Source organism: Sus scrofa, chromosome 9 (assembly GCF_000003025.6).
Source record: "Sus scrofa isolate TJ Tabasco breed Duroc chromosome 9, Sscrofa11.1, whole genome shotgun sequence".
Taxonomy (NCBI): domain Eukaryota; kingdom Metazoa; phylum Chordata; class Mammalia; order Artiodactyla; family Suidae; genus Sus; species Sus scrofa.
Genome location: NC_010451.4, coordinates 9,214,048 through 9,241,614, shown reverse-complemented (window position 1 = coordinate 9,241,614; position 27,567 = coordinate 9,214,048). Strand labels below are relative to the sequence as shown.

The 27,567-nt window shown below is 48.7% G+C and overlaps 1 protein-coding gene across 14 annotated transcripts in view; it reads left to right on the top strand.

Moving 5' to 3' along the window:
• The window catches only part of XRRA1 (X-ray radiation resistance associated 1), a 124,991-nt gene that overhangs the window by 39,079 nt on the left and 58,345 nt on the right, over nt 1-27,567 (top strand). For all 14 annotated transcript variants that reach the window (XR_002335534.1, XR_002335533.1, XM_021062500.1 and 11 more), the window contains 2 exons: nt 578-706; nt 1,454-1,671. Coding sequence is in view for 12 of the 14 variants with exons in the window: in XM_021062499.1 (XP_020918158.1) it covers nt 578-706; nt 1,454-1,671 (347 nt within the window). In the remaining 2 variants the exon portion in view is untranslated. The remainder of the gene's footprint in view (nt 1-577; nt 707-1,453; nt 1,672-27,567) is intronic.

The following is a 27,567-nucleotide window of genomic DNA, read 5'->3' as shown; positions in this document are numbered from 1 at the left end:
CCCCCCAGCCTCCTGCCTGCCTCTGCTTCGGCGTTTGTCCCTCTCTCTGCTGTGCGCCCATGGCCTCCACGAGTCTCTAAGCACTTTTGAGAGGGGCGTGTTCCCGTTCACATTCCTAGTCTCTGGCTTCGCAAATATGTGTTAAAGAAATTCATGAGTGTGAGTGAATGAATGCACAGTTGACTCTCCATCTTTCTCAATTCACCTTTGAAGCCTCGCTGCCTTCAGGTGTGCGGTTACAGGCCTTTTGGCCTCCCCGCCTCTCTTTGTCGCGCTCCATCTGGCCCAGGCGACAGCGACCCTTCCCCTCCCCACCCTTCAGTCCACGGAGGGCTGGAAGATGTGCTGCGAAGCCGGTGCCGCAGCCGAAAGTGCCTGGGGTTTGGCGTTAAATTTGCCCTCTGCCGCTTTCTGGCTATAAGACTTTGGGCAGGTGACTCTGCGTTTGAATTCCGTCATCTGCAAAGGGGGTAAAAGCCAGTTAGGCCTCTCGGTGGGTTCCCCCTCCTCCATTTCTTCCTGGGCGTGGCAGAGTGTGTCCTCTGCCGTGTTCATTACGAGTTCTTTGCACTCACAGGGAGGCATCTGTGACATCGCTGACCAGCAAGAGGTACATCCTGAGGTTCCCGGCACTGGAGACCCTGATGCTGGATGACAACAAGCTCTCCCACCCCAGCTGCTTTGCCAGCCTGGCTGGGCTCAGGAGGTAAAGCTGCAAGCCTCTCTCCACAGGGCCCTCTGTAACCCCCAGCCTTGCGCACACTGTGAGCACTGCTCTGGAAGCCAAAAGGCCAGGGCTTAAATCCCAGCTCCACCACTTTTATCTCTGCTGCGGGTAAGTCGTGGCGCCTCTGAGCTTTAGCTCAGGCCCAAAAAGTGGGCTATGAGTAAGGGTGTCTCTGACCATGTGACTGGATTAGAAGAAGCAACGAGAAGAGAGGAGAGGAGATGATGTTGGAGATGGGATCCTGACCCTGGGAGGAGGCAGAAAAAAAAGAATCAGAATCAGAAAGATAACCTCTACCTGTAGTCTGCCCTCTGTATCTGTGGGGTTTGTATCCAGAGATTCACCCAGCGTAGAACCTGCAGATGTGGATGGAGGGCTGCCTGTATTAGGTCGAAGTAATGAAATGCTGGCATTTAAATGGTTACGTTTTAGATCCCTGGAATATTTACTTTGGATTCAAATTCCACTTACTAAACACTGCTTTGTTCCAGGTCATTTACATATAGTCTCATGTTATCCTTGCAAGAACTTTGAAAGGTTGATAAATACTACCCCCATTGTAGAGACAGGGGTGCTGAGGCCCAGAGAGGGTGAGTCACTGGCTCAGGGTCACACAGAAGAGTAAGTGTCCAAGCCGACTCCCTGTGCTTTCCCTAACGTTGCTCCGTAAATGTCCCTGAAGTATCATTACTCCTGTGATTCTGTATTCACTTTCCTTAATTGAAGACTGAAGAAGTTAAGCCTGGATCAAAACAGGATTTTCCGGATCCCGTACCTACAGCAGGTTCAGCTCCGAGATGGGTCTGGAGACTGGGTTGGAGGCAGGAGAAGTCCCCGGAAAGGGCCCCAATCCAGGCTGCAGCCCAAGTTGTGGATGTTTGAGGCCTCAGATGACCAACCGGATTATACAGTGCTGCCCATGAAAAAGGATGTTGACCGGACAGGTTAGTGAAACCCCTTGATGCAGAGACACTCTAGCCCCGTGGTGTGAGTAAGCTTCGGAGAGTTGGTTCTGAAAGTCTGTAGTTCCCCGGGGAGCTGCTGCTTTTAAATTGCTGGGCCCAGGGAGATTGTGGCCTCATGTGAACTATTTCAGTGACTTCCTAACTGGTTCTGTCAGTCAGGATGCTTTTAAAATCCAGTTGCGGAGTTCCCGTCGTGGCGTAGTAGTTAACGAATCTGACTAAGAACCATGAGGTTGCGGGTTCGGTCTCTGCCCTTGCTCGGTGGGTTAACGATCCGGCTTTGCTGTGAGCTGTGGTGTAGGTTGCAGACACGGCTCGGATCCCGCATTGCTGTGGCTCTGGCATAGGCTGGTGGCTACAGCTCCAATTGGACCCCTAGCCTGGGAACCTCCACATGCCACGGGAGCGGCCCAAGAAATAAAAAAAAAAAAAAATCCAGTTGCAAGTAGATTTTTTTCTTTTTTATCTCAAATAACAAACTCGTAAGTAAGACTTTCCAGAGATGGTTGGTTCTGGGGGCATGGATGTTCTTGAGGAGCTCAGGCTCTTTGTGCCCTCTCTCCTCTATCCATGACCTGCTTGCTTGCCCTTCTGGCGTTTTCTTGGAGGCGGGTTCCCATTGAGGTCTCACGGGGGCTACTTCAGTTCCAGGAATCACAGCTAGATGGCGACATTCAGAGGCAAAAAATGAAGGAAATGTGACCTTTATTCTAACCCCAAATTTCTTTAATACATGAGTGTGTATCTGGATTACGTATTCTCCGCTGATCTAGTTCTCCGTTACTCAGCCAATACCACGCTGTTTTTCTTTATATTTGCTTTAAATTGAGGAATAATTTACATAGAATAAATTACGAAGATTTTAGGTAGAGCTTCAATTTTTACATACACACCCCCCCCCCACAATTTTAGCTATCACCCGTGTCATCCCACTGGTAACCTCCTCTGAGAATACCCAGCATGCTGACTCCTGTCACCGCAGTTGGGTTGTGCCCGATACGCTGCTTTGCCATACAGCACGCGCTCTTTTCTCGGGGGATGTGTTTCACTCAGCACTGTGTCTGGGGGCTCGTTCATGTTGTTGCATATGTCAGTGGTTCACTCTCTTCTGTTCTCTTATTTATTCCCTTTGTACCGCAATTTATTTGCCCTTCTCACTGTTGATAGGCATTTTGGTTATTTCTGTTTGGGGGCCATAATGGATAAAGCTGTTAATTTTTTACACATCTTTTAGTGGACATAAGCACTCATTTCTGTTGGGTGTATACCCAAGAGTGGAATTGCTGAGTCACAGAGTAAAAAACGTTTGTTTAGCATTGGAGGATATCGCCAAATACTTTTCTGATGTGGTTGTACCAGTTTTCAGTCTCATATTAATGAAAGAGATTTCCGGTTACTCCCTATCCTCACACATGCGTGGTAACACCAGTCTTTTTCATTTTACTGGTTTGGGTAGGTATGTAGTGGTATCTCTTTGTGGTTTTGACTTCATTTCTCAAGTGACTAATGATGATGGGTATCTTTTCATATGTTTATTTGTCACTCTGATAATCCTTTTTGGACGTGTCTCTTGGCCTTTTTGCCTATCTTTTTTTTTTTTTTTTTTGCCTTATCTTGAGCTGCTCCCTCAACCCACCGAGCAAGGCCAGGGATCGAACTGCAACCTCATGGTTCTCAGTCGGATTCGTTAACCACTGCGCCACAACGGAAATTCCCCTTTTGCCTATCTTTAAATTGAGTTAGGTGTCCTTTTCTTGTTGATTTGAGTCCTTTATATACTGAATACAAGTTCTTTGTGGATCCGCATATCACAAAAATCTTGTCTCAGTCTGTGGTTTGCTTTTTCATATTAATGGTGAATTTTGATGAACAGTTCTTAATTTTAATGAAGCCCAGTTCATCAGTTTTATGGTTAGTGCTTTATATTTCCTGATCAAGAATTTTTGCCTCTCTCAAGCCATGAAAATATTTTTCTATGTTTTCTTCTGGAAGCTTATTTTAGTTTTTTCACATTTGGTCTGTGATCTATCTAGAATTAATTTTTGTGTATGGTGTGAGGAGGTAGAGGTGAAATTTCCTTTTTTTTTTTTTTTTTTTTTTTTTTGCTTTTTAGGGCCACACCCATAGCACATGGAGGTTCCTAGGCTAGGGGTTGAATCAGAGCTACAGCTGCAGACCTATGCCACAGCCCCAGCAACTCAGGATCCGAGCTGCGTCTGCAACCTATGCCACAGCTCACAGCAATGCTGGATCCTTAATCCACTGAGCGTGAGGCCAGGGATCGAACCTGCAACCTCATTTATTAGTCAAATTTGTTTCTGCTGCACAACAGCAGGAACTCTGAAGTTTACTTTTTTTATATAGATATTTAATTGACCCAACACTATCTGTTGAAAAGATGGATATCTTTTTCCCCATTGAGTTGTCCGGGAGGCACTTTGGTAAGGCAGGTAACAATGTATGTGCTTAAATTGCTGGAGACAAGTAATTTGTAACACGTAGATAGTGAAGTTCTCTAGCCACATTGTTGTTCTCGAAAATTGCTGTAGGTGTTATAAGGCCTTTGCCTTTCTCTGCAAATTCTATAATCAGCTTGTCAGCTTCCACACAAAATCCTGCTGGGATTTTGACTGGAACTGCATTGACCCTGTAGACCATTTGGGAGAGAACTGACATCTCTACAATATTGAATCTTCAGATTCGTTAAAATAATACATCCCCCATTTTTTTTTTTTTTTTTTGTTGCTGTTGTTGTTGTTCTGCTCTTTTTTTTTTTTTTTTTGTCTTTTGTCTTGTTGTTGTTGTTGTTGTTGTTGCTATTTCTTGGGCCGCTCCCGCGGCATATGGAGGTTCCCAGGCTAGGGGTCGAATCGGAGCTGTAGCCACCGGCCTACACCAGAGCCACAGCAACGCGGGATCAGAGCCGCGTCTGCAACCTACACCACAGCTCACAGCAACGCCGGATCCTTAACCCACTGAGCAAGGGCAGGGACCGAACCTGCAACCTCATGGTTCCTAGTCGGATTCGTTAACCACTGTGCCACGACGGGAACTCCTGCTCATTTTTTTGATTGGGTTGTTTGTTTGGTTTTTATTGCTGAGTTGTCTGTATATTTTGAAGATGAAGCCCTTGTTGGTTGCATTGTTGGCACCTATTTTCTCCCATTTCCTAGGTTGTCTTTTCATTGTTTTTTTATGGTTTCCTTTGCTGTGCAAAAGCTTGTAAGTTTGGTTAGGTTCCATTGGTTTATTTTTGTTTTTATGTCTATTGCCTTGGAAGACAGACCTAAGAAAACATTTATACGGTTTTTGTCAGAGAATATTTTGCCTATGTTCTCTTCTAGGAGTTTTATGGTGTCATGTCTTATGTTTAAGTCTTCAAGCCATTTTATAGCCTGGATTCTTTTTATTTTTTTTTACAGCCACAGCTGTGGCATATGGAATTTTCCAGGCTAAGGGTATAATTGGAGCTGCAGCTGAGACCTACAACACAGCCATGGCAACATCAGATCCGAGCTGTATTTGCAACCTACACCACAGATTGTGGCAATGCTGGATCCTTAACTCTCTGAACGAGGCCAGAAATTGAACCCACATTTCTTACAGAGACAATGTCGGGTCCTTAACCCACTGAGCCACAATGGGAACTCCCTAAAAGGTATTTTTTTTAATATTCTTTTTGTAATTATTGATTGTTGATATACAGAAATGCAACTGACTTCAGAATGTTGATCTTGTATCCTGCTACTTTGCTGAATTTGTTGATCAGTTCCAATAGTTTTTGTGTGGAGTCCCTAGGGTTTTCTGTATATAGTATCGTGTCATCTGCATAGAGTGACAATTTTACCTCTCTGCTTCCAATTTGGATATCTTTCATTTGTCCGATTGCTGTGGCTAGGACTTCAGTACTATGTTGAATAAAAGTGGTGAGAGTGGGCATCCTTGTTCCAGATTTTAGTGGTAAGGCTTTCAGCTTTTCTTCATTGAGTATTATATTGGCTATTTGTCATAAATGCTTTTATTATGTTGAGATTGTTCCCTCTATACCCACTTTAGTAGGAGTTTTTATCATTAATGGATGTTGGATTTTGTCAAATGCTTTTTCTGCATCTGTGGGGATGATCGTGTTTATGTATTTTTTTTTTTTTTTTTTACTTTTCTCTTGTTAATGTGGTATATGACATTGAGTTGCATAAGTTGAACCATCCTTGTGAACTTGGGCTCAATCCTACTTGGTTGTGGTGTATGATCTTTTTTATGTGTTATTGGATTCAGTTGGCTTAAATTTTGTTGAGAATTTTTGCATCTATATCCATCAAAGATATTGGTCTATAATTTTCTTTTTTGATAGTGTCTTTGTCCGGTTTTGGGATTAGGGTGATGGTGGCTTCATAGAATGTCTTTGGGAGTGTTCCTTCTTCAACCTTTTGGAAAAGTTTAAGAAGGATGGGTATAAGTTCTTTTTTGTATGTTTGTTAGAATTCACCTGTGAAGTCATCTGGTCCTGTAGGGAGTTTTTAAATTACATATTCAATTTCATTTCTAGAGATTGATCTGTTCAAATGATCTATTTCTTTTTGATTTGGTTTTGGTGGGCTGTGTCTTTCTAGAAAGTTGTCCATTTCTTCTAGGTTGTCAAATTTGTTGGCATGTAATTATTAATAGTATTCTTTTATGTTTATTTGTATTTCTGCAGTATCCATTGAGATTTATCCTTTTTCATTTCTTATCTTGTTTATTTGTGTTCACTTTGTCATCTTCTTGGTGAGTCTGGCCAGAGGTTTGTTAATTTTGTTTACCTGTTCAAAGAACAAACTCTTGGTTTTATTGATTTTTTTTTCTATTTTTTAAAAATCTCTATTTCATTGCTTTCCTTTCTGATCTTTATGATTTCCTTCCTTCTGCTGACTTTAGGTTTTGTTTGTTCTTCTTTTTCTAATTCTTTTAGGTGTTAGGTCAGGTTATTGATTTGAGATTTTTCTTGCTTTTTTTTTTTTTTTTTTTTGAGGAAGGCTTGTGTTGCTGTGAACTTCCCTTTAAGAACTGCTTTTACGGTATTCCATAGCTTTTGTATGGTTGTTTTCATTTTTTGTTTGTCTCAAGGTATTTTTTAATTTCCTCATTGACCTATTGGTTTTTGAATAGTATATTGTTTGGTCTCCATGTGGACAGTTTTTTCTCACTTATTTTCCTTAGGTTGATTTCTGATTTCATGTCATTGTGGTCAGAGAAGGTTTTTGAAATAATTTCTGTAGTCTTAAATTTGTTGAGGTTAGTTTTGTGCCCCAGTTATGTGGTCAGTCCTAGAGAATGTTCCATGTGCACTTGAAAAGAATGTATGTTCTGGGAGTTCCCATTGTGAATCAGTGGGTCAAGAATCTAACTAGAATCCATGAGGACACAGGTTTGATCCCTGGCCCTGCTCAGTGGGTTAGGGATCTGGCATTGCTGTGAGCTGCAGTGTAGGTCACAGATGAAGCTTGGATCTGGCATGGCTGTGGTATAGGCCAGCAGCTGCAGTTCCAACTCAACCCCTCATCTAGGAACTTATGTATGCTGTGGGTGTGGCCCTAAAAAAGAAGAGAAAAGAATGTATATTATGGGTGTTTTTTTTATGTAATGTCCTAAAAATATCAAGTAAGTTTAACTGTTCTGTTTTGTCGTTTAGGGTCTCTAGTGCCTTATTGTTTTTCTGTCTGTAAGATCTGTTCATTGAGGGGTATGGATATTAAAGTCTCCTACTATTAGTTTGTTCCCATAAATTTCTCCCTTTGGGAGTTCCCATCATGGCACAGTGGTTAACAGAACTGACTAGGAACCACGAGGTTGCAGGTTCGATCCCTGGCCTTGCTCAGTGGATTAAGGATCTAGCATTGCCGTGAGTTGGTGGAGGACGAGGCTCAGATCCTGCATTGCTGTGGCTCTGGCGTGGGCCAGCATCTACAGCTCTGATTTGGCCCCTAGCCTGGCCACCTCCATATGCCGTGGGAGTGGCCCTAGGAAAGGCAAAAAGACAAAAAAAAATTTTCTCCCTTTGTTTAAGTTTGTATTTTGGTGCTCCTATATTAGGGGCATATATATTGATGGATGTGTAATATCCTTTTCTTGAATTGATCCTTTTATCATTAAATAGTGTCCTTCATCTTTCTTTATGGCCTTTGTTTTACAATCTGTTTTGTCTGATATGACTATTTTTCTTTTTCTTTCTTTCTTTTTTTTGGTCTTTTTAGGTCCATGCCTATGGCATATGAAAGTTCCCAGGTTAAGTGTCAAATTGGAGCTGCAGCCACAGCCACAGCGACGTAGGATCCGAGCCACATCTGCAGCCTACAGTGCAGCTCACAGCAGTGCTGGATCCTTAACCCACTGAGTGGGCCTACGGATTGAACCTGAGTCCCCACGGATACTAGTCTGGTTTGTTACTGCTGAACCACAACAGGAACTCCTGTCTGATAGGAGTATTGCGACTCCTGTTTTCCTGCCATTTCCAGTCATATGAGGCATCTTTTTCCATCCCCTTACTTTCAATTTAATGTGTCCTTTGCCCTAAGGTGGGTCTCTTGTAGGCAACATAGTGTAGGCTCTTGGTTTTTTTATTCAGTCTGCCACTCTATGTCTTTTGATTAGAGCATTCAGTCCATTGACATTTAAGGTAATTATTGATAAATATGTGTTTGTTGCAGTTTTAAACCTTGTTTTCCAGTTGATTCAATGTTTCTCCTTCGTTGCTTTCTCTTTTTTTAGTTGGATGATCTCCCTTTATGCTTGTGTCCTCTTCTTTTTTTTTGTGAAGGTATTCTTTGTTTCTGATTTATGGTTGCCCTGTTTTTCAAGTATGTTAATCCATTTCTATTTCTGCTTGCTATAGACCGATAGTCACATAGTCTCAATCATGTGAAAAAGTTGGAACACTTCGTGAATCTGCATGTCATCCATGCGCAGGGGCCCTGCTCATCTTCTCTGTGTCATTCCAGTTTTAGTATGTGTGCTGCTGAAGCGAGCCCCTGAATTGTTTTGAGAAAGTAGGGTCACTGGAGAGCATGGAGGGCCTCTGATCCTTGAGTCCAAATGGCCTCACCTGATAGAGGGGGTGTAGTTCTGCCTTTAAACCCATGGTCACTTCCAGACTGGTCGTATTGTTCCAGTGGCTAGTTTGACTGACTCTTTGGGGTCTGTCTTCCATTTGGTTCTTCAGAGATAGAACTCTGTCCCCAGAAATACCTAGCTTGAATCTAGGGCCCGCGGTTTTCCAAAATCAGGGTTGTATGAGGTTTGTCATCTGGAAAGCTGGGATGGAGGTTGTGATTGGAGAATATAAATGCTCTTATAATTAGGTGGGCAGACTTCAGCTCTTCCTTTGAACTCTTTCTTGAGAGTTCTTTCCAGAATTCATTTATTTTCCCCATCTGAACCTCTCCCTCATCTTTTTCACCCTGAGGCAAGTACCTTAGCTAAAACCAGGCCAAGAAGATTAAAAGGGAGCTGATTAATTTAAATAAGGTTACCTGTTTTGAAGTGGATTTGGCTGATTGACTTACAGGAGTGGTGTTGGATAGGGAGGTCTGAGTGCCCTAGGAGATTGCGAGAGATAAATACACCCTTCCGTTAAGGCAGTTGCTTGTGCTCAGTGAAAGAAGAAAAAGGAAACCATGATGTCAGGTACAAAATCAAGTTCTGCCTGGTACGTTTGGTCAGGGAGTTGGGAGGGAGGTCTCTGAGTCGTTGTTAGAGGGAACACCCTCCAGAGGGCGCCAGAGCACAGTTTGAGCCCAATCGTGGTTCTGTGTTGGTACTTCTGGTCTCAGAGATGGGGTTTGCGATGGGAAGGTAGGAACCCAGAGGACGTGCACAGTGAGCAGTGGTTGGTTACAGGCTGCCCCTGACTCTCAGGTTCCAAAGGCCTCACGTGGTGGAGAGGATATAGGTCTGCCTTCACGTCTGTGGATCACTTCCTGGTCGGGCAGCCCAGTGGCCAGACACTTAGACCGGCTGTCAGGGGTCTGAGAGCCATTTGTTATCCAGAGGCAGAACTCTGAACCCATAAAGATCTGCTTTGAATCCTGGGTATTCAAATTTGCAGAATCATTTTTGTGTGTGGTCTGGCATCTGGAAATTTAGACTGGTCATCGTGAATGGAACGTGTAGTCGTGGAAGTCCTTTGGTGGGCACGCTGTGACCTTACCTGTGAACGAGCTCTGGAAAGTTCTCTCCAAAGTGCTTTATTATTTTCCATCTGAGCCCCTCCCTTCTGTTCTTCACTCCCGAGGGAAGTAACATAGCTAAAACAAGGTCAAGAAAATTAATGGTGAGCTGATTAATTTAAAGCCGGTTAAGGAACCTGAATTGGTTTTGTCTGATTGATTAAGGTAGTGGTCCTAGGTGAGGATTGAATGCCCTGGGAGACTTTGAGAAAGAAGCACACACCTCTGTTGCCTGTGTTCAGTGGGAGCGGAAAAAGGAAATCAGGCTGTCAGGTGCTCAAGTCAAGTTCTGCCCCAGAGTATGATCCAGAGCCCAGAGGAAGGGTTCTGTGTTGCGCTTAGAGGTAACGGCCACTAGAGGGCGCAGGAGCCCAAGTTGAATCCATGTTCCCACTTAAAAGCTCAGCGATGTTCAGCATAGGAATGGAAAAACCCCAAGGAGTGGATGGTTACAGGCCGCCTCTGACTCTCATGTTCGAATGGTCTCGTCTGATGGAGGCGACATTGTTCTGCCCGCACATCTCATCTCTGGGTCACTTCCAGACTGGTTGGGTAGCACAATGGCCAGACAATTTGATAGGCTTTTTTAAAAAAAATTTTTTTAAGGGCCATACCTGCAGCCTATGGAGGTTCCCAGGCTAGGGGTTGAATCAGAGCTACAGCTGCCGGCCTAGACCACAGCCACAGCAATGTGGGATCCGAGCCTTGTCTGCGACCTACACCACAGCTCACAGCAATGCCAAATCCTTAACCCACTGAGTGAGGCCAAGGATTGAACCCACAACCTCATGGTTCCTAGTTGGATTTGTTTCTGCTGTGCCACAACAGGAACTCCTTGACAGGCTTTCTAAAGTCTAGCTGCTGTTGGATTATCCGGAGGAAGAGCTCTGGACTCAGATATACCTGGCCTTACTATTGGGCATGGAGTTTTCCAGAAGGAGGCTTGCATGGGTTTTCCTATCCAGAAAGCTGGGTTGTGGATAGGAATGAAGTTTCTAAAAGCTGTGGTCCTTTGTGGTCACGCTGAGTCCATCCCTGTGAATTATCCCTGCAGAGTTCTCCCCCAGAATACTTATTTTTTTTCCATCTGAGCTTCTACCTTCTGTCCTTCACCCCTGAGAGAACAACCTTAGCTAAATCCAGCTTCCATAATTTAAGGGAAGGCTGATTAAGTTAAAGAGGTTTCCCTCTTTCGCTGATTGACTTAAAGTAGTGGTGTTGGATATGGAGGATTGAGTTTCCTGGGAGACTCTTGAGTGAGAAATAATCTGCTCTGTAAGATTATAAGATTGTTGAGGGGAGATGCGAAATCAGGCTGTCAGGTGGGCCAGTCAGGTTCAGCCCCAGTGTGTGGTCAGGGAGTCAGTGGGAAGTGCTCTGAGTTGGCGTTAGCAGGAAGGGCTGCTGGAGGGTTTCAGTGCTGTGGCAGTGCACACCTGCTGTCCTGTGTTGACACTTCCAAGATCAGGTTCAAGATGGGGTTAGCAGAACCACAAGAAAGTGCCCAGGGAGGGGTGATTGGTTACAGCTGCTTCTGAGTCTCCGGTCCAGACTGCCTCATCCCATAGAGGCAGTGGACTGGTCAGGCCCCAGACTTGTCGGGGGACCCACTGTCCACAGCATCGTCGCTGTGGGTCACTTAGAGAGTGCTTGTGTAGCCCAATGGCCAGACACTTCGACAGGCCGTCTGGGGTCTGAAAGCCCTCTGATTATCCAGAGGCAGAACTCTGAGCCCATTAATGCCTGGCTTGGATCTTGGGTATTCAGGTTTCCAGACTCTTGCTTGTGTGTGGTTTGGCATCTGGAACTCTGGGCTGAGTCAGAGTGGTTATAATTCATTGAGTGGCCCTTCCCGCTCCCTGTGAGCACTCTCCTGACAGGACTCCCCAAAGCTTCTTATTCCTTCTGAGACTTTTCCTCGTGTCATTGAGCCCTGTGGGAAGACTCTTACCTGAGTTCAGGTCCTTGAATTCAGGGGAGGCTGATTGACTTCAAGCAGCTTAAGTGCCGCGTGGTGGGTTCAGCTGGCCGACGTGAAGCAGTGGAGGGGTTGGGGAGGATTGGGTGCTCTGGGAGGATCTGAGAGAGACACCCCTCTTGGGCAGAGATTGCTGTTCCTGGGAGAGGAGGAGGGACATCGGGCTTTCCTGTGCTGACGCGCAGTGCAACCCCCGGCCCTGTTCAGGAGCAAGGGCTCTGACCTGGCTTTGGAGGGAAGGGCCGCTAGAGGGCGTCTCGTGCCGGCAGAGCCCCCCTGCTGCTCTGTGTTGGTACTTGCAGGCTCAGAAATTAGGTTAGTGTTGGGGATGGCAGAGCCTCAGGAATGATAGCAGCAAGGGAAGGATGGTTACAGGCGCCTCCCACCCCTCAGTCCAAATCGCCTCTCTGGTTAGAGGGCCCGTAGTTCTGTGTTCAGATCGATGGCTTCCTTCCAGACTTGTCGGGGGACCCACTGTCCAGACACTTTGAAAGACTGTCTGGGGTCTGGCTGTTTTTTTGATTCTCCAGAGAAAAAAAACTGTGGACACAGAAATTCCTGGCTTGAATCCTGGGCCTGTGATTTTCCAGAATCAGCCTCGAATGAGGTTCGGCATTTAAAAATTGGGCGGGTGATCGTGAATGGAGTTTGTAAAAGCGGTTGTAATTCAGTGGGGCTGTCTTTGCCTCTCCCTGTGAATTCTTTCTCCCCAGAGCCCCTTATTCTTTCATCTTAGCCTCTCCCTCCTGTCGTCGACATCTGTGGGAAGAGCCTGACCTAAAACTGTGTCTGTGAGTTAAGGGGGTGATTAGGTGAAGGCTGGATACATAATTTGTAGTGTGCTAGGCAGTGGACCTCAAGCACTGGTATTGGGTAGGAAGGATTGGGTGGCCTTGGAGAATGAGAGAGAGAAGCACCCATCCTGTATACAGTCCTTGATTGTCGTTAGAGGAGGAAGGAAGTCAGGCTGTAGGTGCTCAAGCCCAGGGCAGCCCGTGGATGTTGAGGGAGCAGGATGAATGGCTCTGAGTTGTTTTGAGAGCGGAAGGTGGCCTGAGGGCGCTGCAGGGCTGGCAGAGCCCACCTGCTGCTCTCTGTTGGGCTCCAGATGGGGATGGGGGAACCTCAAAGACGTGACCAGGACGGAGGGGTTGGTCAGAGGCCATCTCTGATTCTTGGGTCCACATGGTCTCACTGGATGGAGGGGACATTGTTCTGCCTTCACATCCATGGCTCCCTTCCAGACTTGGGGTATGTTCCAGTGGTCAGACACTTTGCCCCACGGTCTGGGGGGCCGACTCCCATTGGATTCTCCAGAGGCAGAACTCGGGATCCAGAAGGACTCAGTTTGAATCTTGGACATGCAGTTTTCCAGATTCCGGCTTGCATGGGGGTGGCATCTGGATAGCTGGGCTGGTGGTTGTGAGCAGTGTTGAGAGAAAAGGTTATAATTTGTTGGGGAGGGGTCTTTACCTCTCTCTGAACCTCTCTCGAGAGTTCTCCCCAAAGTTCTTTGTTTTTGTTGCGTCTGAGACGTTTCCTCCTGTCCTACACCTTTGTGGGAAGAACCTGACCTAAAACAAGCTCTGCAAATTCAGGACTGGCCGATTAACTTAGATCTGGTTATGTGACTTGTATTGGGTTCTGCTAAGTGATTTAAAAGGTGGGGTTTCTGGAGTTCCCTTCGTGGCTCAGTGGTTAACGAATCTGACTAGTGAACCATGAGGTTGAGGGTTCGATCCCTGGCCTTGCTCAGTGGGTTAAGGATCCAGCGTTGCTGTGAGCTGTGGTGTAGGTTGCAGACGCGGCTCAGAACCTGCGTTTCTGGGAGTTCCCATCGTGGCGCAGTGGTTAACGAATCCGACTAGGAACCATGAGGTTGCGGGTTCGATCCCTGCCCTTGCTCAGTGGGTTAACGATCCGGCGTTGCCGTGAGCTGTGGTGTAGGTTGCAGACGCGGCTCGGATCCCGCGTTTCTGTGGCTCTGGTGTAGGCTGGTGGCTACAGTTCCGATTTGACCCCTAGCCTGGGAACCTCCATATGCCGTGGGAGCGGCCCAAGAAATGGCAAAAAGACAAAAAATAAATAAATAAAACCAGATCCCTGAATTAAGGGGCGGGGCTGATTAATTTCAAGCTGGTTTTGTTACTTGTGGTGTGTTAGGCTGATGGACTTAGGGTTGTGGGGTTGGATGAGGAGGATCGTTTGCCTTGGGAGACTTTGAGAGAGAAACACCACCCTCTGTATGGCGCTTAATAGTCGTTAGAGGGAGAAGAGGAAGGAACTCAGGCTGTCAGGTGCTCAAGCCAGTGCAGTGCCTTTGTTTAGGAGGCAGGAGGAAGGGCTGTGATTGTTATTAGAATGAATGGCCGCCAGAGGGCGCCAGAGCGCCCTCAGAGCCCAACTGCTTTCCAGTATTTGCACTTCCAGGCTAAGAGCTGATGTTTGAGATGCAGATTGCGGATCCCCAAGGATGTAACCAGAAATGAAGCATTGGTTACAGGCCACCTCTGATTCTTTGGTCCACACTGCCTCACCTGTTAGAGGGGATATAGTTCTCCCTTCACATCTGTAGATCGATTCCAGCCTTGTCATGTGTCCCAGTGGCCAGACAGTTTGACCTGTCTCGGCCCTGACTGCCAGTTGATTCTCCAGAGGCATAACTCTGGACTCAGAAATACTTGGCTTCTGGAGTTCCCGTCGTGGCTCAGTGGTTAACAAATCCGAGTAGGAACCATGTGGTTGCAGGTTCGATCCCTGGCCTTGCTCAGTGGGTTGGGGATCCGGTGTTGCTGTAAGCTGTGGTGTAGGTTGCAGACACGGCTCGGAACCCGTGTTGCTGTGGCTCTGGTGTAGGCCGGTGGCTACAGCTCCACTTCGACCCCTAGCCTGGGAACCTCCATATGCCATGGAAGCAGCCCTAGAAAAGGCAAAAAAAAAAAAAAAAAAGAAAGAAAGAAAGGAATACTTGGCTTGGATCTTGGGAATGCATTTTTCCAGAATCAGGCTTGCTTGGGCGTTTTGCGTTTGGAAAGCTTGTTGGTGGCTGTGAATAAATTGTGTAAAAGCCATGATAATGTGGTAGGTGGTTTTTGCCTGTCTCTGAGAGCTCTCTCTGGAGAGTTTTCTCCAAAGTTCCTTATTCTTCTTCCATCTGAGCCTTTTCCTTCTGTCACTGAACCCTGCAGGAAGAACCTGAACTAAACCAGGTCTGTGAATTAAGGCTGGATCTGATTAATTTAAAACCAGTTATGTAACTTGTAGTGTGTTCAGCAGATGGTCTTAAAGTGATGGTTGTTGGATGAGGAGGACTCTGTGCCCTGGGAGACTTGGAAGGAGAACCACCAGCCTGTTTAAGGCGCTTGATTGTTGATAGAGGAAGAGGAGGGTGGAAATCAGGCCAAAAGTCCCCAGCCCAGTACAGCACCTGGATTTGGTCCAGAGGCAAGAGGAAGGGCTCGGAATTGTTGCTGGGGACAATGGCCACAAGAGGGCGCCAGAATGCTGGCCCACCCCGACTGCTGCTGTGTGTTGGAACTTCCAAGCTCAGAGTTGGGGTTCAATAAGGGGGTGCAGGAGTTCCCATCGTGGCTCAGTGGTTAACGAACACGACTAGTATCCATGAGGATGCGGGTTTGATGCCTGGCCTTGCTCAGTGGGTTAAGGATTCAGTGTTGCTGTGAACTGTGGTGTAGGTCCTAAAACGGCTTGGATCTGGCGTTGCTGGGGCTGTGGTGTAGGCTAGCGGCTATAGCTCTGATTATTGACCTCCATATGCTGCGGGTGCGGCCCTAAATATACAAAATACAAAAAAAAAATAATAAAGGGAGTGCAGAACTCTGAAGAGGTGATCAGAAAAGGGGGGTTGGTTCCAGGTTGCCTCTGATCTTTGGTGCAGATGGCCTCGCCTGAGCGGTGTGGGTGGTACAGCGGTGGGCACAGCCGCCTTCCAGATGGCCTCGCCTGATAGAAGGGACGTAGTTCTGCTTGTACATCTATGGGTCTCTTCCAGACTCGTCTTGTGTCCCATTAGCCAGACAGTTTGACCGTCTGTCTGGGTTCTGATAGCCATCAGGTTCTCCTGAGGCAGAATTCTGGACCCAGAAATACCTGGCTTGAATCTTAGTCATGCAGTTTTCCAGAAGCTGGCTTGCTTGGGGTTTGGCATCTGGAAAGCTGGGCTGGTGGTCGTGAACGGAGTGTGTAAAAGTGGTGATAATTCTGTGGCTGGGGGGTGGTCTTTACCTAACCCTGTGGACACTCCCTTGAGAGTCCTCCCCGGAGTTCCTTATTCTTCTGAGCCTCTTCCTTCTGTCCTTGACCTCTGTGGGGAGAACCTGACCTAAAACCAGGCCCCTGAATTCGGAGGGGGTGATTAATTTAAAGCGGGTTATGTGCCTGACATCAAGCTGTGGTGTTGGATGAGGAGGACTGTGTCCTTGGGAGACTCTGAGAACATCGCCCTCTGTGAGGGGCTTGATTGTTAGTCGAGGAAGAGGAGGGGGAAATCAGGCTGTCAGGTGCCCAAGCCCACTGTAGCCCCTTTGTTCAATGGGCAGGAGGAAGGGCTCTGAGTTGTTATACGAACGGCCACTGGAGGTCGCCAGAGTGCTGGCAGTGCCCAGTTGCTTCTCTCTTTTTTTTGCTTTTGAGGGCCGCACCCACCGCATATGGAGGTTCCCAGGCTAGGGGTTGAATTAGAGCTGCAGCTGCCGGCCTACACCACAGCCACAGCAACGCCTGATCCGAGCAGCATCTGTGACCTACACCACAGCTCACGGCAATGCCAGATCCTTAACCTACTGACCAAGGCCAGGGATTGAACCCATGTCCTCAGGATACTAATCAGGTCCACTACCGCTGAGCCATGACGGGAACTCCCCCAGCTGCTTCTCTGTTGTTGGCATTTTCAGGTCAGAGTTGAGGTTCGAGATGGGGATGGCGGGTCCCCGAGGATATGACAGCAAGGAGGGGCTGATTACAGGCTGCCTCTGATTCTTTTGTCCAAATTCCATCACCTAATAGAAGGGACACTGTTCTGCCTTCATGTGTGTGGATTGATTCCAGAGTTGTCATGTGTCTCAGTGTCCAGAGAGTTTGACCCATTGTCTGGGGTCTGACTGCTGTTTGATTCTCCAGAGGTAGAACTCTGGACCCAAAATACCTGGGTTGAATCTTGGGAATGCGTTTTTCCAAAATCAGGCTTGCATGGCGTTTGCCATCTGGAAGGCTGTGCCTGTGCTCCTCCTCAATGGAGTCTATAAAATTGGTGATCATTTGAAGGGCTTTCTTCGCCTCTTCCTCCCAACTCTCTCTTGGGAGTACCCCCCAGAGTTCCTTACCTTTCTTCCTTCTGTCGTTGACCTCTGCAGGAGGAACCTGAGCTAAAACCAAGTTCATGAATGAAGGGGCGGGGCTGTTATATCGTGTAAAGCCGGTTATGTGATTTGCAGTGGGTTCGGCTGATTGACTTAAGTAAGTCGTGGTGTTGGATAGGGAGGATTGTGTGCCTGGGAGACTTAGAGAAACACCACCCTCATTAAGGCACTTAATTGTTAGAGGGTGAAGAGGCGGGAAAGGAGGCTTTCAGGTGCCCTGTTCAGCTAATCATGGGGTTTGGTCAGGAGGGAGGAAGGTCTTTGAGTTGTTGTTAGAAGTAATGGCCCCTAGAGGGTGCCAGCGTGCAGGCAGAGGCCAGCTGTTTCTCACTCTCTTTTTTTTTTTTTTTTGCCTTTTTAGGGCCTCCCCATGGCATATGGCAGTTCCTAGGCTAGGGGTTGAATTAGAGCTGCAGCTGCTGGCCCACACCACAGCCAGAACAACATGGGATCCAAGCCACATCTGTGACCTACACCACAGCTCACGGCAATGCCGGATCCTCAACCCACTGAGCGAGGCCAGGGATCGAACCCATGTCCTCATGGATGTCAGTCGGGTTCATTAACACTGAGCCACAACAGGAGCTCCGCCAACTGCTTTTCTGTGTTGGCGCTTCCAGGCTAAGAATTGGGGTTCCAGAGGAGATGGCAAAATACGGATGTGATCAGAAGAGAGGTGCTGGTTTCAGGCCGCCTCTAATTCTCTGGTTCAAGTTGTCTCACTTGATAAAGGGGGCATAGTTCTGCTTTCATGTCTATGGGCCCGTTCCAGACTGGTCATGTTTTCCAATAGCCAAATTTACCTGCTGTCTTGGGTCTTTCACTGAATTCTCCAGAGGCAAACATATGGACTCAGGAATACCCACCTCGATTCTTAGGTATTCGACCTTGGAATGCAGTTTTCCAAAGTCAGGCTTGCGTGGGTTTGGCATCTGGAGGCTGGGTGGTGGTCGTGAGTGGTGCGTGTAAAAGTGGTGATGATTTAGTGGGGTCTCTGCCTATCACCGTGCACTCTCAAGAGAGAGTTCTCCCCGCAGTTTCTTATTCTTGCTCCATCTGAGACTTCTCCTGTCATTGACCCCTGCTTTTAGAACCTGCCCTAAAACAAAGTCCTTGAATTAAGGGGAATGGCTGATTATTTAAAGCCAGTTATATGACCTGTAGTGGGTTAGGCAGATTAACTTAATGTAGTGTTGTTGGATAGAGAGGGATGAGTGCCGTGGGAACGTTTTAGAGGAAGATACCCCATCAGGAAAGCACTTGGTTGTTGTTAGAGGGAAGGGAGCTAGGAAATCAGGCTGTCAGGCACTCAAGGCCAGTGCCGTCTTTGGGTTTGGTCTGGAGGCAGGAGGAAGGGCTCTGAGTTGTTGTTAGAAATAATGGCCACAAGAGGGCGCCAGAACACTGGCAGATGCCACCTGCTCCTTCCTGTTGGCATTTCCCAGCTCAGAGTTGGGATTCCAGAAGGGGAGGGTGGAACCCCAAGGAACTGACCAAAAAGGAGGTGTTGGTCACAGACCACCTCTGACGCTTCATTCCGAATGGCCCTGCCTGAGAGAGGGAGCATAGTTGTGCCCCCACATCCGTGGGCTCCTGGTAGCATCATCCAGTGGCCACACAGTGGGAACGACTTTGTGGGCTCTGACAGTGCTTGTCGCAGAGGCAGACCGGACCCAGGAATACCTGGCTTGAATCCTGTGTGTGTAATTTCCAGAATCAGGTGGGCGTGGGCTCTGGTGTCTGGGAATGTGCTCCGGGGGTGGTGAATGGCTGGCATAAAAGTGGTCCTTTGTGGGGGCACCCCGTGGACATCCCTGTGGACTCTCTCTGGAGAGGTCTCTCCAAAGTGCTTTATTTTTCCACCTGATCCCCTCCAGCCTTTTGTTCACCCCTGAGGGAAGTATCTTAAATTAAACCAGGTCAAGAAAAAAGAGGGGGCTGAATTATTTAAAGCGGGTTACCAGATCTGAAGTGTATTCGGCTCATTGACAAAAAGAATTGGTGTTGCATAAAGAGGATTGAGGGCTCTGGAAGATTTTGAGTGAGAAATACACCCCCTACTATTTGTGCTCAGTGAGAGCAAAAAGGAAATCAGGCTGCCTGCCAGGTGCTCAAGTCAGATAGCCTACAAGGGTACTGTCGCGGAGCCGGGAGGAGGGTAGTGGCCTCTAGAGGCACCAGGTCGCAGGTTGAGCCCACCTGCTGCTCCCTGTTGGAACTTCCCAGCTCAGAGATGGTGTTCGAGATGGGAATGGCAGAACCCCAAGGGCGTGTCCAGCGAAAAGGGCTTGGTTGCAGGCTGCCTCTGGTTCTCAGGTTCAAATGGTCTTGCCTGATGGAGGGGACATAGCTCTGCCTTCACATCGGTGGGTCCCTTCTAGCCTGGCCAGGCGGCTCAATGGCTGGACAATTTGATAGGCTGGCTGAGGTCTGACTGCAGTTGGGTTCTGGGTATACCATGCTTGAATCTTGGGCAGGCACTTTTCCAGAGTCAGTCTTGCGTGGATTTAGTCACCTGGAAATCTGGGCTGGTGGTCCTGAATGGCTTGTGGAACAGCTGTTGGTTGTTGGGTGGGCGCGTGGTGCCCACCTCTGTGAACTGTCTTTGGGTGCTTCTCCCCCCAAATCCTTATCTTTTCCATCTGAAACAGTCCCTTTTGTCATTCATTCCTGAAGGAAGATCCCTTGCTCAGTGCAATTCATGTAAACTAACAGGACATTCATTAAAGACGTTTGCCAGACTCGCAGTGGGTTCGGCCCATTGACTCAAAGTAGTGGAGGTGGATATGGAGATTGAGTTTCCTGGGAGATTTTGCGGAAACACCCCTCTTTGTAGGCAGCGAGGTGGTCTTTTCGTGAGCGAGCTGTGTGTATTCCTGTAAAGGCTCCCTGAGAGTGCTCCCCGCAGTTCCTTCCGTATAGTTTTCCGTCTGATCCTCTCCTTCCTGCTGTTCACTCCAAGGATTGTACCATTGCTAAAACCAGGTCATGAAAATTAAAGGCCGATTAATTTAGAGCCAGTTACCTGGCATGACGTGGGTTTTTGTGGACTCTCTTAAAGAAGGGGTGTTGGGTAGCGAGGATTGAGGGTCCTGGGACATTTTGAGAGAGAACTGTCCCCTCTTGTGCTCCCTGAGAAGAAAAAGAAATCAGGCTGTCAGGTGCTCAGCTCAAGGTCAGACCCAGTGTTCGATCATGGAGTAAAGAGAACGGGTTCTGAGTGAGTGTTAGGGGACCAGCTGCTAGAGCGCAGCCCAGCACCCGCAGAGCCCATCAGAGGCTCCAGTTCCACGCAGCCCTGGGCATTGTTCAGGAGGCCGAGGAAGGGCTCTGGGTGGTTCTTAGAGGGAACGGACGTTAGAGGGCGCCAGAGCGCAGGTTGCCCACCTGCTGCTCCGTGTTGGCACTTCTGAGCTCAGAGATGGGGTTCAAGCTGGGACTGACGGAACGTCAAGAACCAGCAGAGCGAGGAGAGCTTGGTTGCAGCACTCTGGCTCTCAGGTTCAAGTGGCCTCACCTGATGGAGGGGACATAGTTCTGCCTTCACATTTGTGGGTCTGGATGGGGAGCCCAGTGGCCAATCTGACAGGCTGTCTGAGGTCTGACTGCCACTTGATGCTCCAGAGGCATAACTCTGGACCCGGAGATACCAGGCTTGCGTCTTGAGTGTGCGTTTTTCCTCAGTCAGGCTTTCATAGTGTTTGACATCTGGCAGTCCGGGCACGTGGTCCTGAATGGTTTGTGTGAAAGTAGTGGTCTTTTGGTGGCCCAAAGGGTCACACCTCGTGCCCAGCAGATCACACCTGCTGCTCTGCATTGGCACTTTCAGGCTCAGAGATGGGTAAGATGGGTATGACATTGGCTTATGGAACCCCGAGGATGTGCCCAGTGATCAGGCGTTGGTTACAGGCAGCCTCCAAACCGCCAGTACCAATCGCCTGGCCTGAAAGAAGGGACATAGTTTTTCCCCACCTTTGAGTCCCATCCAGACTGGCCAGGGAGCCCAGTGGGCGGACACTCTGATGGGCTGTTCGAAGTCTAACGGCCTTTTGATTCTCCAGAGGCAGAACTCTGTACCCAGAAATACCTGGCTTGAATCTTGGGCATGTGGTTTCCAGAATCAGGCCTGCATGGGGTTTGGCATCTGGAAACCTGGGCTGGTGGTGAATGGATTGTGTGAAGGTGGTGGCCCTTTGATGGCGCACACTGTGCATCCCTGTACACTAATCTCTGGAGAGTTCTCTCCAGGGTTCCTTATTTTTTTTCCATCTGAGCCTTTCCCCCCGTTGTTCACCCCTGAGGGAAGTACCATTGCTAAAACCAGGTCACAGAAGTTAAAAGGGGGTGATTAATTTAAAGCCAGTTACCTGACACGAAGTGGGTTGGTTGATTGACTTAAAGTGGTGGTGTTGGATCGGGAGGATTGAGAGCCCTGGGGAGCTTTGAGAGAGCAGGGCACCCTCCCTTAAGACAGTTCCTGTGTTCACTGTAAGAGGAAATAGGGAAAGAGGCCGTCAGGTGCTCAGGTCAAGTTCAGCCCCAGGATATGGTCAGGAAGTAAAGAGAAAGGGTTCTGAGCCACTGGCCGCTAGTGGGCGCTGTGGCGCAGGTTGAGCCCACCTGCTGCTCTGTGTTGGCACATCCAAGCTCAGAGAAGGAGTTCTAGATCAGAACAGAGGAACTGCAGGAACTCAGACAGCAAGGGGAAGTTGGATGCAGGCCATAACTGACTCTCAGGCTCCAATGGCCTCACCTGATAGAGGGGAAATCGTTCTGCCTTCACATCTGTGGGCCACTTTCCAACTGTTGGGTACCCCAGTACCCAGACAATTTCATAGGCTATCTAAGGCTTGACTCCCATTTGATTCTCAGGAGGCAGAACTCTGGACCCACACATACCAGGCCTGAATCTTGGACCTGCAGTTTTCTAGAATGAGGCTTGCGTGGGTTTTGGCACCTGGAAACGTGGGATGGTGGCCATGAATGGTGTGTGTGGCCTGCTCTGCACATTCCTGTGAACTGTCTCTGGAGATTTCTTCCCCTCAGTCCTTGTGTTTTTTGTTTGTTTTTCCATCTGAGACTTTCTCTTCTGATCTTTACCCCTGAGGGAAGATCCTTAGCTAAATCCAGTTCATGTAAATTAGTGGGGGTGATTAATTTAAAAACCATTACCTGAATTATAGTGGGTTCAGCTGGTTGACTTAAAGTCAGTTGTGTTGGATATGGAGGATTGAGTTTCCTGGGACACTTTTACAGAGAAATACTCACCTTTGTAAGGCAGCTGACTGTGCTTAGTGGGAGAGGAGAAGCTAAATCGGGCTGTCAGGTCCTCAAGTCAAGTTCAGCCCTCCTGTATGATCAGGGAAGCAGGAGAAAGGGCTCTGAGTTGTCGTTAGAGGATACGGCCGCTAGAGGGCGAGGAAGTGCCGGCGGAGCCTCACCTCATAGAGGGGACATAGTTCTGCCTTCCCATCTGTGGTTCACTTCCAGCCCGGTCGGGTAGCTCAGTGGCTAGACGGTTTGGCAGGCTGTTAGAGATCTGACTGCCGTGTGACTGTCCAGAGGCAGAACTGTGGATCCAGATATACCAGGATGGATCTTGGGCATGCAGTTTTCAGGAAGCAGGCTTGCATGTATTTTGACATCTGGAAATCTAGGCTAAGGGTCCTAAAAGGTTTGTGTCAAACAGGTGGTCCTTTGGCGGGTACGCTGTACGCATCCCTGTGAACTCTCTCTAAAAAGTTCTCCCCAAAGTCCCTTACTCCTTTCTCTCCTATTTTTTCACTCCTGAGAGAAGTACCTTAGCTAAATCCAGGTCAGGAAAATGAAAGGGGCTGATTAATTAAAGCCGGAGTGAGTTCAATTCATTAACTAAAAGTAGCAGTGTTGAATAGAGAGGAGCAAGTGCCCGGGGAGACTTTGAGGAAGAAATGACCCCCTCTCTAAGGCAGTTGATTATGCGTATTGGAGAAGAGGAAAGAAAATCAGGTTGTCTGTCAGGAGCTCAAGTTGAGCGCAGCCGTTGTGATTTGTTCAGGAGACAGAAGGAAGGGCTCTGAGTTGTTGTTGGTGGGCATGGCCACTAGAGGGCACCAGAGCGCTGGCAGAGCCTACCTGCTGCTCTGTTCTGGCACTTTCAGTGTCTGAGCTGGGACATGAGAGTGGGATAGCAAAGCCCCAAGGGCGTTCCAGGTGAGGAAGGGTTGGTGTCAGGCTGACTCTCTAGTCCAAATTTCAGACCGGCTGCGTGGTCCAACAGCAGGACATTTTGACAGGCTGCCTGGGGTCGGACAGCGGTTGGAGTCTCCACAGGCAGAACTCTGGACGCAGAAACACCTGTCTAGAATCTTGGGCATGCAGTTTTCCAGAATCAGACTTGCGTGAGGTCTGACATCTGGAAACCCCATGGGGGTCGTGAATGGGTTGTGTAAAGTGGTGGTCCCCTGGGGGCTCACTGTGCCCACCCCTGTGAACTATCTCTGGGGAGTTCTCCCCAGAATTCCTTATTTTTTCCATCCGATCCTCTCCCTCCTGTTGTTCACCCCTGAGGGAAGTACAGTAGCTAAAACTAGGTCAAGAAAATTAAGAGGAGGGCTGGCTGATGTCAAGCCCGGTACCCGCCTTGCCGTGGGCTCGGCTGATTGACCTGAAGAAGTGGATTGGATAAGAAGGCTTGAGTGCCCTCGGAGACTTCGGGGGAGAGATACGCTCTGCTGTAAGGCAGTTGCTTTGGTCAGTGGGAGAGGAAGATGGGGATGGGACTGCCAGGTGCTCGAGTTCAGCCCGTGTTTGTGCAGAGGAGCTGGAGGAAGCGTCGTGGTTGTTGTTGGTAGAACGGCAGCTCGAGGGCGATGCAGTGTTGGCAGAGCCTCCCTGCTGCTCTGAGTTGGCACTTTGGGGCTCAGAGATGGGGTTCGAGATGGGATTGGGGAACCCGAAGGACGTGTCAAGCAGGTGGGGCTGGTTACAGGCTGCCTCTGCCTCTGGTGGAAATCGCCTGGCCTGATACAGGGAGATCCTTCTGAGGTCACCTTTATGGGTCATGTTCAGCCTGGTCGGGAGCCCAGTGGCCAACACTTCATGGGCTCTCTGGGGACTTGTGATTCTCTAGAGGCAGAACTCTGGACCCAGATTCTAACTAACTTGAATCTTGGGCATCCAGTTTTTCAGAATCGGGCTTCTGTTTTTTTTTTTTTTTTTTTTTTTTTTTTTTTTGTCTTTTTGTCTTTTTTTGTCTGTTGTTGTTGTTGCTGTTGTTGCTATTTCTTGGGCCGCTCCCGCGGCATATGGAGGTTCCCAGGCTAGGGGTCGAATCGGAGCTGTAGCCACCGGCCTACGCCAGAGCCACAGCAATGCAGGATCCGAGCCGTGTCTGCAACCTACACCACAGCTCACGGCAACGCCGGATCATCAACCCACTGAGCAAGGGCAGGGACCGAACCCACAACCTCATGGTTCCTAGTCGGATTCGTTAACCACTGCGCCACGACGGGAACTCTGGGCTTCTGTTTGGTTTGGCGTCTGGACCTCTGGGCCGATGGTCGTGAACAGACTGGGTGAACATGGTGTCTTTCGGCGAGCTCGCTGTGCCCATCCCTGTGAACAGTCTCTGGAGAGTTCTTCCCAACCCTCCTTATTCTTGTTCCGTCTGAACCTGTCCATCCTGTGGTTCAGTCCCAAGGGAAGTGCCATTGCTAAGCCAAGTCGTGAAAATTAAAAGGGGGCTGAGTAATTTAAAGCCGACTATCGACATGAAGTGGGTTGACTTACAGGAGTGGTACTGGATAGGAAGGGTTGAGTGCCCTGGGGGACTTTGGGAGACAAACACACCCTCTGTGAGGCAGTTGCAGGTGCTCAGGGCGAGAGGAAGAAGGATTCAGGCTCCCAGATTCTCAAGTCTAGTTCAGCCCCAGTGTATGTTAAGAGAGTCGGGAGGAAGAGTTCTTGGTTGTCGTGAGAGGGAACAGCAGCTAGAAAGTGCTGGATCTCAGGTTGAGCCCAACTGCTGCACCCGTTGGCACGTCCCTGCTCAGAGGAGGGGTTCATAACTGGAATGACAGAACCACAAGGACGTGCCCGGCGAGGAGGGGTTGTGTCCAGGCCCCTCTGACTTTCAGGTTCAGTTGGCCTCACCTGATGGTGGGGACATAGTTCTGCCTTCAGGTCTGTGTGCCTACGTGGCCCACTGGCCGGACAGTTTGGCAGGCTGAGGTCTGACTGCCAGTTGATTCTCGAGAGGCAAAACTCTGAACGAGGATGTCCCTGGCTTGGGCATCTTGTTTTTCAGAATCAGGCTTGTGTGCGTTGTGGCCTCTGGAAAGCTGGGCTGTGGTGGTGCATGGCGTGTGTAACGGCTGTGGTCCTTTGGTGGCTACCGTGCTCATTCCCGTGAACCATCCATGGTGGGTCCTCACCCCAGATCCTTATTTTTCCATCTCGGCCTCTCCCTTCCGTTCCCCACCCTGAGAGAAGAATCTGAGCTAAATCCAGTTCGTGTATAAAGACGGGCGGGGGCAGGCTGATGAAAGACTTAAGCAGCTGTACTGGGTTTGGCTGAGGGACTTCAAATAGTGGAGTTGTGTATGGAGGACTGAGTTTCCTTCCAACTCCGGGAGGGAAATAACCCTTTGGCAAAGAACCTGGTTCTGCTTTAGTGGGAGAGGAGAAAGGAGATCAGGCTGTCAGGTGCTCAGGTCAAGGTCAGACCCAGTGAACGATCGGGGAGTCAGGAGGAGGGGCTCTGAGCTGTTAGAGGGAAGGCCGCCCAAGGGCACCTGAGCGCCAGCAGAGCCCACCTGCTGCTCTGTGTTTGCGCTCGGCTCTGCGGGCTCAGAGATGGGCCGCAGAGTGGGCTGGCGGAGCCCCAAGGATGTGCCCGGCGAGGCGTGTTGGTCATGGGCTGCCTTTGACTCTCCAGACCCAATCGCCTCACCTGATAGAGGGGACAGTAGTTCTGACCTCACTCCCCCGGGTCACTTTCCCACTGGTCACGTAGCCCAAGGGCCAGACACTTTGATGGGCTGTCTGGGGTCTGATAGCCTTTCTTTCCGTTCTTCAGATGAGCAAATCTGGACCGAGAAGTACCTGACTTGAGATTTCCGCATGCAAGATTCCAGAGTCAGGCTTGTGTGGGGTTTGGCATCCGAAAATCTGGGCGGTGGTCATGAATGAATCGTATAAATTGGTAGTCCTTCGGTGGTCAGGCTGTGCACATCCCTGGGAACTATCTCTGGAGAGATTTTCTTATTAAGGAAGAAGAATTTCCTTATTCTTGTTCCATCTGAGCCTGTGGTACCTGTTGTTTACCTGAGGGAATTACCTTGGGTGAAACAAGCTCAAGAAAATAAAGAGGGGGCCGATTAAAGCCTGTTACCTGACATGAAGTGGCTTTGGCTTATTGAGTTAAAGAAGTGGGGTTGAGGAGTTCCTGTCGTGGCTCAGCAGTGACGAACCCAACTAGGATCCATGAGGACACAGGCTCCATCCCTGGCCTCGCTCAGTGGGTTAAGGATCCAGCGTTGCCGTGAGCTGTGGTGTAGGTTGCAGACGCAAATTGGATCCTGCGTTGCTGTAACTGTGGGCATAGGCCCACAGCTGCTGCTCTGATTCGACCCCTAGCCTAGGAACTTCCATATGCTCAGGGTGAGGCCCTAAAAAGAAAAAAAAAAAGTTGAAGGATTGAAGAGCGCTCCCTCCAAATCTTTTATTTCTTTCATCTGTGCCTATATCGTCTGTCCTTCACCCCTGAGGAATGAACTTAAGCTAGATCAAGTTCACGTACATAAATGAAGAGCTGATTAAAGACTTTTCATGACTCGTAATGGGTTCAGCTGATAGACTTACAATATTGGTATTGAATATGTAGGACTGAGTTTACTGGGAGACTTTGAGAAATAAATACCACCTTTCGGTAAAGCAGTTGCATGTGCTCGGAGGGAGAGGAAAAAGGAATCAGGTTCCCTTGAGTCAGACTCAACCACAGTGTAGGATCAGGTCCTAGGAAGGAAGGCTTCTGAGTGGTTGTTAGAGGGAAGGGCCGCTAGAGGGCGCCAGAGCGTAGGTTGAGCCCAAACGGGGCTCCGTGTTGGCCTTTCCAAGCTCGGAGATGTGGTTGGAGATGGGAATGCGAGATCCCCAAGGTAGTGCGCCCTGAGGTCTGATTGGTTGCAGGCTGCCTCTGACTCTCAGGTTCAAATGTCCGCGCCTGATGGAGGGAACACGGTTCTGCATTCCCATCTGTGGGTCACTTCCAGACTGGGAGAATAGCCCAGTAGCTGGACACATTGATAGGCTGCCTGGGGTCTGATAGCCTTTTGAT